Source organism: Jaculus jaculus, chromosome 7 (genome assembly GCF_020740685.1).
Source record: "Jaculus jaculus isolate mJacJac1 chromosome 7, mJacJac1.mat.Y.cur, whole genome shotgun sequence".
Classification (NCBI taxonomy): Eukaryota; Metazoa; Chordata; class Mammalia; order Rodentia; family Dipodidae; genus Jaculus; species Jaculus jaculus.
In genome coordinates, this window is record NC_059108.1 from 86,791,900 (window position 1) to 86,805,078 (window position 13,179).

Genomic DNA, 13,179 nt, shown 5'->3' on the forward strand with positions numbered 1-13,179 from the left:
AATGTAGGTTATAGTGGACACCCTAGGATTTTGGAGATGCCAGGACTATAGAACAGTCACCAAGAAGAAACTGAGGCTTAGGATGGAGTTTTCTCCTGGTTGTGGGCAGCCCATCTGGAGGGGTGGAACTGGAACCCCGAAGACTTTGTTGTGGGTCCCAACACATGGTACTAAAGTCTCTGATGTTTGCCCTGTTTCAGATCCTGCATTTGTTCAATCTTTTCTTGTTATGCCCAATGCCATCTTTTGCAGTGTTGATGTTTACTCTGTGCCATTATGTGTATGTAACTTGTGTTTTGGTTTTACAGGTTCACAATCACAGTTAAGAGATGTTGGACTATGGAGATATTTAAACAGTGTTGGGATTGATAAAAACTATGGGACTTTTCAAAAACAAAAAACAACAAAGCTGGGTGTGGTGGTGCATGCCTTTAATCCCAGCACTAGGGAGGCAGGGGTAGGAGGATCACTGTGAGTTCAAGGCCAGCCTGAGACTACATAGTGAATTCCAGGTCAGCCTGGGCTAGAGCAAAACCCTACCTCAAAAAACAAACTATGGGACTTAATGTTCCCCATAAACTTATGCATTTGAAATGCTTAGTCTCTAGCTGGTGGCAATTTGGGAGGTGAAGCCTTTTGGGAGGAGCTTTGCTTTTGGGGTAGGCTCTGGGGTGTTACATACAGCTCCTTCTTGCCAGGACCTGGCTCATTCTACTACTGTTGTTGTTCATCTGCTGTGGCAAGGCATGATGTCCAGCTTCTGCCCATGCAACACTTTCCCCTGCCATCATGAAGCTTCCTGTCGAGACTGTAAGCCAAGGTAAAACCTCTCCTCCCATCAGCTATTTTTCGTCAGGTGTTTTATTCCAGAAATAAGAAGGTAACTGCAACATACCACTTTGTGCATTTGTCTTTATGTAAGTACTCTACATATCTTACTACTCTACGTATATTTAGATATACATCACAGTGTTCTAATTTTTGCTTTAACTATCAGATATAGCTAAAAAAAAACTCAAGAGAAGGAAGTATAGTATATTGTTTTGCATCTTATCTCTTCTTTCTTGATATTTGAAGTTGCCAATTTTAACATGCCTCTTTATTTTGTGTGTAAGCATGTATACACCTGTGTATGTGTTTATGTGTGCAGGTGCACACGGGTGTGCACACACAGTGTGTAGGACAGAGGACAACTTGTTCCGCAGGAATGCTATATGCTTTTTTTCCTCTTTTCTTTCTTTTTTTTTTTTTTTTTTGACACAGGGTCTCTTTTGGCCCAGAACTTACTAAGTACTCTACATTGATCAGTGAACCCCAGGGAATCTGTCTTTACCTCCTCTTCAGAGCTGGGATTACAGGCATATGCCATCATGACCTTACTTTTGTTTTAACATGGGTTCTGGAGATATAATTTAGGTGTTCATCTTGCACAGCAAGCACTTTAGTGACTTGAGATTTTCTCATAGGCCCATCATTCCCTGTTCTTTCAACTATTCATTTATGGTAAAAAGTTCTTTACATTTTCTTCATCTGAGAACATTTTCTTTGCTGTAACATTCCTGAAAAACATCTCTTTTATTTATTTTTTCTTTGCCTGTCTTTTCTCCTCTCCTCTCCTTTCCTTTTCTTTCTTCCTTCCTTTTCTTGAGATATGGTTGTGCTACATGTAGCCCAGGCTGGCCTCATGTTTGCAATCCTTATGCCTCAGTCTCTTGCATGCTCAGTAGATTCCTCATGATTCTGTTAGTATAGAATTCTGGGTTAATATTCCTTTCCTTTTAGAATTGAAAACATATCACTTCCTTATCATCCAGTTTTTACTGAGAATCTTGCTAATATTTTCTACCTATAAAGTACGTATACTTTTCCTCCAAATGCTTAAGCCTTTTTTGGCTTTAATTTTTAAAAAACATCTGATGAGTCTTAGCATGAGTTTCTTTTGGTTTACCCTATTTCAATTTCATCTATCTTCCTTTGGGTATGCATGTGGTATATACACCTGTGTATGCAGATGTGTATGAAAGTCAAGGGAGAATGTCTGGTATTCTACATATATCGCTCATCCACATACTTCCTTGAGACCTCATCTCTCTCTCTCAACCCCAGAGCTGTGTCTGTCAGCAAGCTACCCTTCCTCACTCCACTGCCTCCAAGCAAGGTTAAACAGCCAAGAATGAACACAATTTTTCAAGACTCCAGAGGCAGGCATGGTGGCACATGCCTTCAATCTCAGCACTTAGGAGACTGAGCTAGGAGGGTCACCATGAGTTCGAGGCCATCCTGAGACTACATAGTGAATTCCAGGTCAGCCTGGGCTAGAGCGAGACCCTACCTTGAACAAAACACACACAAACAAACAACAACAAATCCTTTACCATTTAGTCACTCTTCTCTTTCCTCAAGTCCCTCCCCCCAGTCAACTAAATCTAAGCAACCACTAACCTACTCTCTTTATAGATATAACTATTGTAGACATTACATAATCAGGACCATAATCTGGTCTTGATGACTGGTTTCTTTCATTTAATGCATAGTTTTAAAGGCCTATTTCTATTGTAGCACAAATCATTCATCCCTTTTTATGGCTGAATAATGTTCCCTCAAATATACATACCACTTTATTTTTTCATTCTTGAATTAATGACATACATATAAGTTGTTGTCATTATTATGTATAATGCCATTACAAAAATAACTGTACAGGTTTTTGAGTAGACTTCTGTTGTCATTATTTCCTGAGTCTGTACCTAGGTGTAGAACTGTTTGGTTATATGGTATCACTGTGATTGTTTTATGAACTACAAGACTGTTTTCAGCAGAGGTTGCACCACTGCATCCTTGTTAGCAGTGCAAACATTATTAGTTGACTTTTTGTTAAATTTTTTGTTTATTTTTATTTACTTGAGAGTGACAGAGAGAGAAAGAAGGAGAGAGAGGGAGGGAGGGAGAGAGGGAGAGAATGAGCACAACAGGGTCTCCAGCCACTGCAAATGAACTCCAGATGCATGTGCCACCTTATGCACCTGGCTTACGTGGGTACTGGGGAATTGTGCCCCAAACCAGGGTCCTTAGGCTTCACAGGCAGGTGCTTAACCACTAAGCCACCTCTCCAGACCTTAACTGGCTTTTTGATTTGATCACCTTGATGGGTATAAAGAATCCCTCACTGTGGTTCACCTGTGCATTTCCTGGATAGATAATGATGTCAAGGATCTTCACATGTGTTTGTTGATACTTTACTTATCTTTAGAATAATAGCAATTCTGGTCCCTTGGCCATTTTATTTATATATATATATTGGTGGCAAGCCCAACAGATTGGCCTTTTTATTTTTTTATGTGAAAGAATGGGGGAGGGGAGATTGGCATGCCAGGCCCTCCAGCCACTGCAGTTGAACTTGTGAGTGCACCCCCTTGTGTACATGTGAAACCTTTCACACTTGAGTTACTTTGTGTTTCTGGCTTACATGGGACCTGGGCAGTTAAACATAAGTGCATGCCTTAACCACTAAGAAATCTCTCCAGGTGCCCCTTTTGTTGGAAGGGTAGGTTCTCACTTTAGCCCAGGCTGCCCAGGAACTCACTATGTAGTGTCAGGCTGGCCTTGAACTCACAGCGATCCTCCTACCTCTGCCACCCAAGTGCTATGATTAAAGACATGTGCCTCCATGCCTGGCTCTGTTTTGTTTTTAAAAGAAGGGTCTTGCTCTACTCCAGGAATTGACTAGGTAGTCTCAGAGTGGCCTTGAACTCATGGCAATCCTTCTACCTCTGCCTACTGAATTCTGTGATTAAAGGTATGTGCCACCATACCCTTTAATTTTTTTTTTAAACATTTTAACATTGCATATTCTGGAAATCCTTTCTTTCTTTCTTTTTCTTTCTTTCTTTCTTTTTTTTTTTTTTGAGGTAGGGTCTCACTCTGGTCCAGGCTGACCTGGAATTAACTCTGTAGTCTCAGGGTGGCCTCGAACTCATGGTGATCCTCCTACCTCTGCCTCCCAAGTGCTGGGATTAAAGGTGTGCACCACCACGCTCGGCTTGGAAATCCTTTCTTAAGTATATGATTTGCCAATTGTTTTCCCCAGTTCTATGGGCTATCTTCTCATTTTGTTAATGGTGTCCCTTGAATCACAAAAGCTTCAAGTTTGATAAGCTCTATGATCTATTTTCCAGTTGCTGCTGATGCTTTCTGTGTCACCATGCTTTGTCAAAGGTTAGTCAGGTCATAGCTCTTTGCACCTACATTTTCTTCTTCTAAGTATTTTGTAATTTTGAGTCTTTGATCCATATGGAGTTAGTATTTATATACAGTGTGGTCTGACTTCATTGTTTTGCATAGTTATCTAGCTGTGTCAGCAATATCTGATGAAAATTATTCTTTTTCCACTGGATGGTCTTAGTGTCCACTCCAAAAATCAGTTAACTATATAGATGTGTGGGTTTATTTCTGGCTTTCATTTCTATTTCATTGACCTGTATGAGCCATATGCCCTGTGGTAGTACCACACCATCTTGATTAGCATTATTTAGAAATAAATTTTGAAATTCAAACATATGTGTTCTCTTATTTTGTTCTTCTTTTCATGTGCCCCTCACTTTTTCTAATTCTTCTTTGGCTATTTTTTACATACATAAAATCTATTTGTAATGTTTAAAAAATACTTTGGAAGTATTTTCATATACATCACCTCAAAATGAATTTCAAATCTCTGGTTTAAAAAAATAAAGGCATACTTCTGTGACAAACAGAGGTCTAGAGAGCTTACATAATTTACTTATGGTAAAAGTTGATTAGTCATAAAACACATACAGTATGCTAAAGTCCTATGTATTAGACATTGTGAAAAGCTTCAGATTAAAAACAATAAATCTGTAAGATGAAAGGGTATGGCCTCTAAAAGGTTACAGTCTAATACAATAGTCTTCAATGATTTTTATTCATATATTCTATAAAAATTATGAGAAATAACTGTGAACTATGAATAAAATTTTTATACATTTAAATGGTTGCCAAGGATATAATTTCTAGTGTACTGAATGCCTTACAGAACTGTTTTAAGTATCTTTTCATCAAAAATCTTAGAACTCTAAAGGGAAGAGAAAGGAAGGGAGGAGGATACTTAATCGATTGATATTGTATATATGTTAAGTACAATGATTGTAATGGGGAGGTAATATGGTGGAGAATGGAATTTCAAAGGGGAAAGTGTGGGGTGGGGAGGGAGGGAATTACCATGGGATTTTTTTAATAATCATGGAAAATGTTAATGAAAATTTAAAAATTAAAAAAAAGTCTTAAAACTCCCAGGTGTGGTGACACATGCTTTTAATTCCAGCACATGGGAGACGGAGGTAGGAGGATCACTATGCATTTGAGGCAAGCCTGGGCTACTGAGTGAGTTCTAGGTAAGCTTGGGCTACAGTGAGGTCCTGATTCAAAATACAAACAAAAAAAAATCTTGAAACTACAGTTTGTTGACTGTATGCATGTATGTATGTACATATATACACATATATGCATATACATATAGTTTTTAATTTAAATTATTTTTATATGTATATATTGAGAATATTTATAGCCACCTTGTTCCTCTCATCCTCCCTTTCCTTAGCCCTACCCTTTTGAGGACAGGCTGGCTCTAAACTCACCATATAGCCAAGTCTGGCCTTGAACTCCTAATTTACTAAGTGCTAGGATTATAGGCATGTGCTACCATCTTGGCTTAATTCAATATACAGTGAATGTAATACCAATTAACCATATCAGATTCATTTTATGTTAGAATATATATCTGATACTTCATTTTCAAATAAACAAATGAACACATACCTGTTACAAATACCAAGATCTTGGTTAATAATTCTATGGTAGATTTTATAGCACAGGAACCTTGACATGAGTTGGCTGCCACAAAAGTACAAATGCAGTACCTTTCAATGTTTTGTGCTTTTCTCTCAGAGATGCTTACTTAAGAGAATATCCTCTTGACCTATTTCTTTTATTGGTGCCAAACCTCTCTGAGCAGGGTAAGATTTGGATGGGAAAGTAGAACAGAAAAAGGCAAGAGCTCAGATAGGTCTACTGGCATTAGTCTTTAGTAAAGCTGAGAATATGGAATATAATTTCCTTAAAATTTAACATGCCCACAAGTTTCTAGAAAGCTACTATGTAAAGTTTGAAGACCACCAGTATAGTGGCCATGGCTATCAGGAAAATCTAATCTAAGCCTATAAATTCAATGTTCTTTGACAAAAACTTGTTTTCAAAAATCAGTCAATAACCTTCCTTTCAGCTAGCAACTGTCTTTAACCACTAATCCATCTTGCCTGCCCCCCAATAGCTTTCCTTTAAAAATATTGCTGCTCTGTTTATAGATGAGAAATAGGTAGAAAAAAGAACAATTTATAGTTTGAATCAGGTGTCCCCCATTAAACTTATATGTTCTGAACACTTGATCCCCAGCTAGTAGCAATTTGGGAGGTAGAGCCTTGATGGAGGAGGTGTGTTGCTGGGGGAGGACCTTAAGGTTTATTAGCCCTAGTTTGCCAGTATTTGGCTCACTCTCCTGCTGCTTTTTTCCACCTGCTGTGGCAGAGGTGATATTCAGTCTCTGTTCATGCTCTGCTTTCCCCTGCTTTCATGAAGCTTCCTCTTGAGACTGTAAGCTAAAATGAAAAAAGTAAAATAAAAAATATAATAAAAAAACCCTTTTCTTCCAAAAGCTGCTTTTGGTTGGGTGCTTTATCCCAGTAATGAGAAGGTAACTACAATACAAGTCCAGTGTTAAGTTGCTGTGCCTCCTAAAATAATTTTTCTAAAGTAAGACAAAAAGAAAAATAGCCTGATTGCAAATCACACTAAGTTCCACAACCATGAATTCAAATAACTCTTTGATGGTAAAAACAAATCTATCAGTACTGAACATTTTTATCATTATTTCTCAATATAGTACAGTAATGATTGTGTAGCAATTACTGTCTATGAGGCATTATAATTGATACACGGATATTTGAAAGCATACAAGAGGATATGCATAAATTTTATACAAGTACTCCACTATTTTACAGAAGGGAGTGGACCATCTTTGGATTTTGATATTTGCCAGGGTGATCGTGGAACCAATATTGCATGGATGCCAAAGGGTAATTATAAAGTGACGTTTGGTATAATTTAAAAAACAATACCTCCCAACCAAGACCAGCTACAAAATCTTCATATGCTTGGCTTCCTCCTGTATTGGTGAGAATGGAGTGCTTATCTTCTTGTCCTTCTGCAACATAAAATACTGCAATCTTGTGTGTTTCTCGGCTAGAAAACAAAATATTATTCCATTCATTTAGCTACTCAGTGCTCTATTCAGTCATTCAAATTCTTTGTACAAACTATGTAGCAGTAAAAAGATGAAAAGACAGATGTTACAGTTCACAAGGAGACTTCAATAACAATACAAAATCATAAACCAGGAAAAAATGCCACTTGAACAGAAGACTGCTGACTAGAGAAGTAGAGAGCAACTCAAAGACAATGATGAGTTAGGTAAAGGTAAAAATGACTTAAGGAATGAAGAGAGAGTAAGAGGAAGGACAGATAAATGTAATCACATGTCATTTAAGGGGTGTCCACCAGATGTAAATAGTCATGCAGAGTTGAGTAAGAAATGATATATATTCCTTTAAACTACATAATAATACAGAAAAAAACACATATACAAACATAAAACTGTACAGACTCATTTCTAAATTTTTATACATGGTAACTTTTGGTTCTCTCTAAATTTAAGTGTTTGTAAAAAACAAACATGAAGAATCTGGAAATGGGGCTGGAGAGATGGCTTAGCGGTTAAGTGCTTGCCTGTGAAGCCTAAGGACCCTGGTTCGAGGCTCGGTTCCCCAGGTCCCACGTTAGCCAGATGCACAAGGGGGCGCATGCGTCTGGAGTTCGTTTGCAGAGGCTGGAAGCCCTGGCGCGCCCATTCTCCCTCTCTCTCCCTCTATCTGTCTTTCTCTCTGTGTCTGTCACTCTCAAATAAATAAATAAATAAATAAAATTAAAAAAAAAAAAAAAGAATCTGGAAATGTAACCTAACTAGGCCACAGTATGTTTGGTCAGTGCTGATTTAAATGGGTTGACAAACTTTATGACCAGAAGTTAAATTATTGTTGTTATACCATGTAGGAATTAAAAAAAACAAACAAACAACCAGGGCTGGAGCAATGACTTAGTGGTTGAGGTGCTTGCTTGCAAAGCCAAAGGACCCAGGTTTGATTCCCCAGGATTCATGTAAGCCAGACACACAAGGTGGTACATGCATCTGGAGTTCATTTGCAGTGGCTGAAGGCCCTGGCATGTCCTTTCTCTCTCTCCCTTTCCCTCTCCCTCTTTCTCAATAAATAAATAAATTAATTAATTAATTAAAAATAGAACATAGCCAACAACAAATAATAAAGGTTTATTATAAAGCTTTAGTCTGACAACCAGATTCTCCCATATATCTTGAAAAATTGCCAAATCATGATTGTGTGTTTCAATGACAGCAACAAAAAAGTTTCAGTGCTTTCAAGAAGTAGAAATACTTTACTTTGAGCAGGGAATGCACTAGAAAAAATTCAATGTGCCCAACATATTTGTACAAGAGATACAAGTAGTCACCTACAATTTGGGGAGAGAAGGGGACTTCCAGAATTGTAGAATATGTATGATCTCTTTTGCAAGTAAAATCCAATTTAACTGCTGAAAATGATTAAAAAAAAAAACCTGCCTTTTTGATTTGTGCAAAAGGCACAGGGCAAATATGGAAGCATTCACTCAAGACAGTCTACTACACCTTGGTAAGAACCAATCGGACATGAGCCACTTGTTTCCTTATCCTATCTCCTCAGCTTTGTTTTACATAGGCTTGATCCTGGGCATTATAGTCAGGCGTAGAAAAGAGTTCTCCCTCTCCTCTTCTCTTGCTGCCAGTTTTAGGCTGTGATTCATCCCAAAAGATGTAGGTTACTGGTGCATTTCTCATCTTTTCCCAGCTCTGTGTTAGAGGCTTGACTGTGGACAGGGAGAGTGGACCAGATGTCCCTTCCCTTATCTAGCTTCCCCTTTTTAATGTTAGCTGTAGGTGTTAAAGTCTGAGAGCTCCAAAGATCCTCATTTCAGCTATGCTCAGAGAGGGAAGAATGGAAGTTCTCCTAGTAATAGTAAGCTAAGAAGACCAGAGACTGCCAAATGCCCAACTGTAGACTGAGGGTACCACTCTGGGTATCCTTGACCCTAGCTCAGGCTACAGTGGCAGACAAGTACACCCAATGTGAAGGGTAGATCACAAGGGCAAATATTTAGCACATTCTGCCCAAGAGGTTGGAGTAAAGCACCAAAGAGAAGCTGGCAGCTTGGGGATACAAGCTAAACGGCAAAACAGCTAGAAGTTTAACAGCAAGAAGAAGGAAAAAGGGCTGCTCAAAAGAACCTTGGGGGTCACAGTCAGTTTTGGAGGTCAGGGAGCCTGTGCACATGGGCCAACCTGTACCTAGCCAGGAGCAACTGGAAGCACAGGGAAAGCCTCACTGGCACTGTAAACTACTCTAACTCTGGGTCAACTTCCAGGATTCCAAGCCTTAAAATAAGCATCAGTTATCCCCTGCATTAGGAAATCTGTGTGCATGCCCAAAGATTTACCCTTTTTTGGCATAGTCAGAGAATGGACATGCAAGCTATTAGTCTCTAGGTAAAGGTGGAACAAAAAACCAGAAAAACTCTTGAGTTGTGATAGAAACCTTCAAGCCACACACAACCAACAATAAATAACAAAAATATAACTGGCTAAGGAGTCCTTTTTCAAGTACAAGTTTCAAGCAATAAGCAATAAACCCACGGAATGTCCCTCAATGAGTGAGCAGGCTAAAGTAGAAAAATAATTCAAAACTCTAAGTAGGATATTAGATCCTCAATTGTTGGGAAGGAGAGCTGCTAGGAATAAGCAATAATGGAAACAACTACCACAAACATACTTTTGATCCAAACACACAGGTAAAGTTGAAAATAAAAGGAATGGAAGATACCATGCAAATGTTGATCAAGGGAGCTGGAGTGGTGCAACCAATATATTACCTCAAAACAATAGAGTAGAAACATCAATGAAAGTAAAGTGGTTTCTTTAAGATGATCAGAAAAATTGATAACCTTATCTACACTGAGCAAGAAGACAACTCAGGTTACTAAAAGCAATAATTAAAGAAGGGCCATCACTACATACTTTATGGAAATAAAAGGGATAAGATAATACTATCAACAACTGTATATTAGGCTGGAGAAATGGCTTAGCAGTTAAGGTGCTTGCCTATGAAGCCTTAGGACCCAGGTTCGATTCTCTAGGTCCCATGTGAACAAGGTGCACCTAGTGGTGTATGTGTCTAGAGTTCGTTTGCAGTGGCTAGAGGCCCTGGTGTGCTCATTCCTGCTCTCTCTCTCTTTCCCTCCCATCCCTCTCTCTGTCTCTAATAAATAAATAAATAAATGAAAATAAATCTTAAAAAATAATATGTCAACAAGTAAGAAAAGTTAGAATAAATGGACAAATTTCTCGAAAGGTACACATTACTAAAAGAAGAAGAAATTGGATATCTGAAAAAAAATCTGTAACTTTTAAAATCTGATTGGAAAGGAAGCCAACACAATTATTTCCACTTGTGGGTAACATGATTTTACATACAGAAACCTGAAAAAGTCACTAGAAAGCTGTTAGAGATACTACATCACTTTGGCAACACAACTGTGCTTTTGTACACACTAGCAATAACAAGCCAAAAACATATTAAGAAAAATTCCTTGCATAATAGCATTAAAAGAATAAACACTTAGGTATACTTTTTGTTGTTGTTGTCTGGGATGCAGGGTCTCACTCTAGCCCAGAATGACCTGGAATTCACTATGTTGTCTCAAGCTGGCCTTGAACTCATGGTGATCCTCCAACCTCTGCCTTCTGAGTGCTGAGATTAAAGGCATGCACCACCACACCCAGCCACACTGTTTTTATGTGGTGATGGTGAATGACCCCAAGGCTTCATGCATGCTAGGCAAGCAGTGTACCAACCGGACTATTTCTCAGTGCTCTTATACTATCTAGAACAAAGTTAAGCAAATCATACTCACAAATATAAGGGCTAAAATTATGAAAGCCTTCCAAGAAAATATGGGACTTTATATTAGGCCAAATCTTCTTAAATAAAATATGAAAAGCACAGTGACAGCTGAATAAAATAGGTAAATTTGGACTTTATAAAAGTTAGAAATTTTGTGTTATGTATGACACCATTAAGAAAGTGAAAGTTGCTGGGCGTGGTGGCGCACACCTTTAATACCAGCACTCAGCAGGCAGAGGTAGGAGGAATGCCATGAGTTCGAGGCCACCCTGAGACTACAGAGTGATTTCCAGGTCAGCCTGAGCTACAGTGAGACCCTACCTCATAAAAGCAAAAAATAAAAATAAAGTAAAAGTTAAAATAAAAAAAAATTCAGAAGGTAACAGGAGGGGATTATGACCAAAATACATTCTACACATGTATGAAAATTATCAATAAAAAAGAAAAATCCTAACCCTACAAAATTAGAGAAAGCATTTGTCAGTCACATCTGATAAGAACTTATATCTACAAATGTATAAAGAACTTTTATAAGTTAATACTAAAGGATTGGCAAATATTTTTGTATTTGTTTCCTAGGGCTTCTATAACTAAGTATACAAATCAGGTAGTTTTAACAATAATAAATTGACTCTCTTATGGTTGTAATGGCTAGAAGTCAGATATCTCTAGGGCTTCTCCAGGGAGAAGTTTTCCTAGCTTCTGGTAGTTGCTGGCACTCCTTAGCTTCCAGATGTAACACTGCAATGTCTGTCTGCCATTACTCGCTTGCAACGTGGTTGTCTATGGGTTTCCAAATGGCATTCTTAGAAGTGTAGCAGTCCTCAGATTTTGGACAAATCTAATTAAGTATAACCTCATTGTAACTAATTACATCCACAACCTGATTTCCAAATTACATTCTGAGTTTTTGGTTAGACATGAAATTTTTAAGAGATATTATTTGCCCCAGTATAGATTTGAATACTTTCTGTAACAGATATACAAGTGGTCTTTTAATCACTGAAAAAGTATATGATATTACATGACAAATCAAAACCATGAGATACCACTTCCTAGCCACTAAGATGAATATTGAAAGATACACAATAACATGAGTGCTATGACATGGTGAATGTAGGTCACTCATATGTTGTGGGTGGGAATATCAAAATGACACGACTGCTGTACAGAACAATTCAGCAGTTCTTCAAATGTTAAGTTGACTCTTAGTTGGATTATAGTGATAGTTAAACAGTCTTATGAATATATTGCTAATAACACATTAGATAACGATTAATTTTAATATTGGGGTTGTCAACTTTAAACAAATGTGCCCATTAAAATAAGATGTAAAATAAGGGGGAACTGCAGGAGGCAGGAGGATATGAAAGTGCTTCATATTTTCTAATCAAGTTTTTTCAAACATAAACTACTTTAATTTTAAAACATGCTTAAATTTGGGGCTATGGAGATGGCTCAGTGGGTAAAGCACTTGCTGCTCAAGCTAGAGTACCAGAGTTTGATTCCCCGATTCCCTGGTGGACTTCTATAATCTTGGGAGGTGGAGATAAAAGATTTTCCCAGAAGTTCACAATGAGCACAGCAAAGAGCAGCAGAGTAAGAATCCAGAGCAAGAAACCCTGCCTCAAATGAGGTAGACAGGGGAGGACCAACCAGGAAGTTGTTCTCTGACCTCCACATTCATGTTGTAGCATATGTACACACACACACACCAAAAACATTTAAAGCTGGGCATGGTGGCACACACCTTTAATCCCAGCACTCGGGAGGCAGAGGTAGGAGGACTGCCATGAGTTTGAGGCCACCCTCACTACAAAGTAAATTCCAGGTCAGCTTCAGCTAGAACAGGACCCTACCTTGAAAAACAAAAAACAAAAACAAACAAACAAAAAACATTTAAACATGCTTAAATTAAAGAGGGTTGGAATGGCTTAAAGGCTTTCCAGAAAAAGTTATGCTTAAGTTGAGACTTTAAGAATGGGCAGAAACTCTATACCTTTTGCTAGAACTTACATCCTAGGATCATTTCATTATTTTTTTA

General features: G+C 38.2%; 1 protein-coding gene across 8 annotated transcripts in view; it reads right to left on the bottom strand.

The window, feature by feature from the left end:
• The window catches only part of Ralgapa1 (Ral GTPase activating protein catalytic subunit alpha 1), a 271,828-nt gene that overhangs the window by 65,240 nt on the left and 193,409 nt on the right, over positions 1–13,179 (bottom strand). For all 8 annotated transcript variants that reach the window (XM_045155394.1, XM_045155393.1, XM_045155389.1 and 5 more), the window contains one exon: positions 7,188–7,311. In XM_045155394.1, coding sequence (XP_045011329.1) covers positions 7,188–7,311 — 124 coding nt within the window. The remainder of the gene's footprint in view (positions 1–7,187; positions 7,312–13,179) is intronic.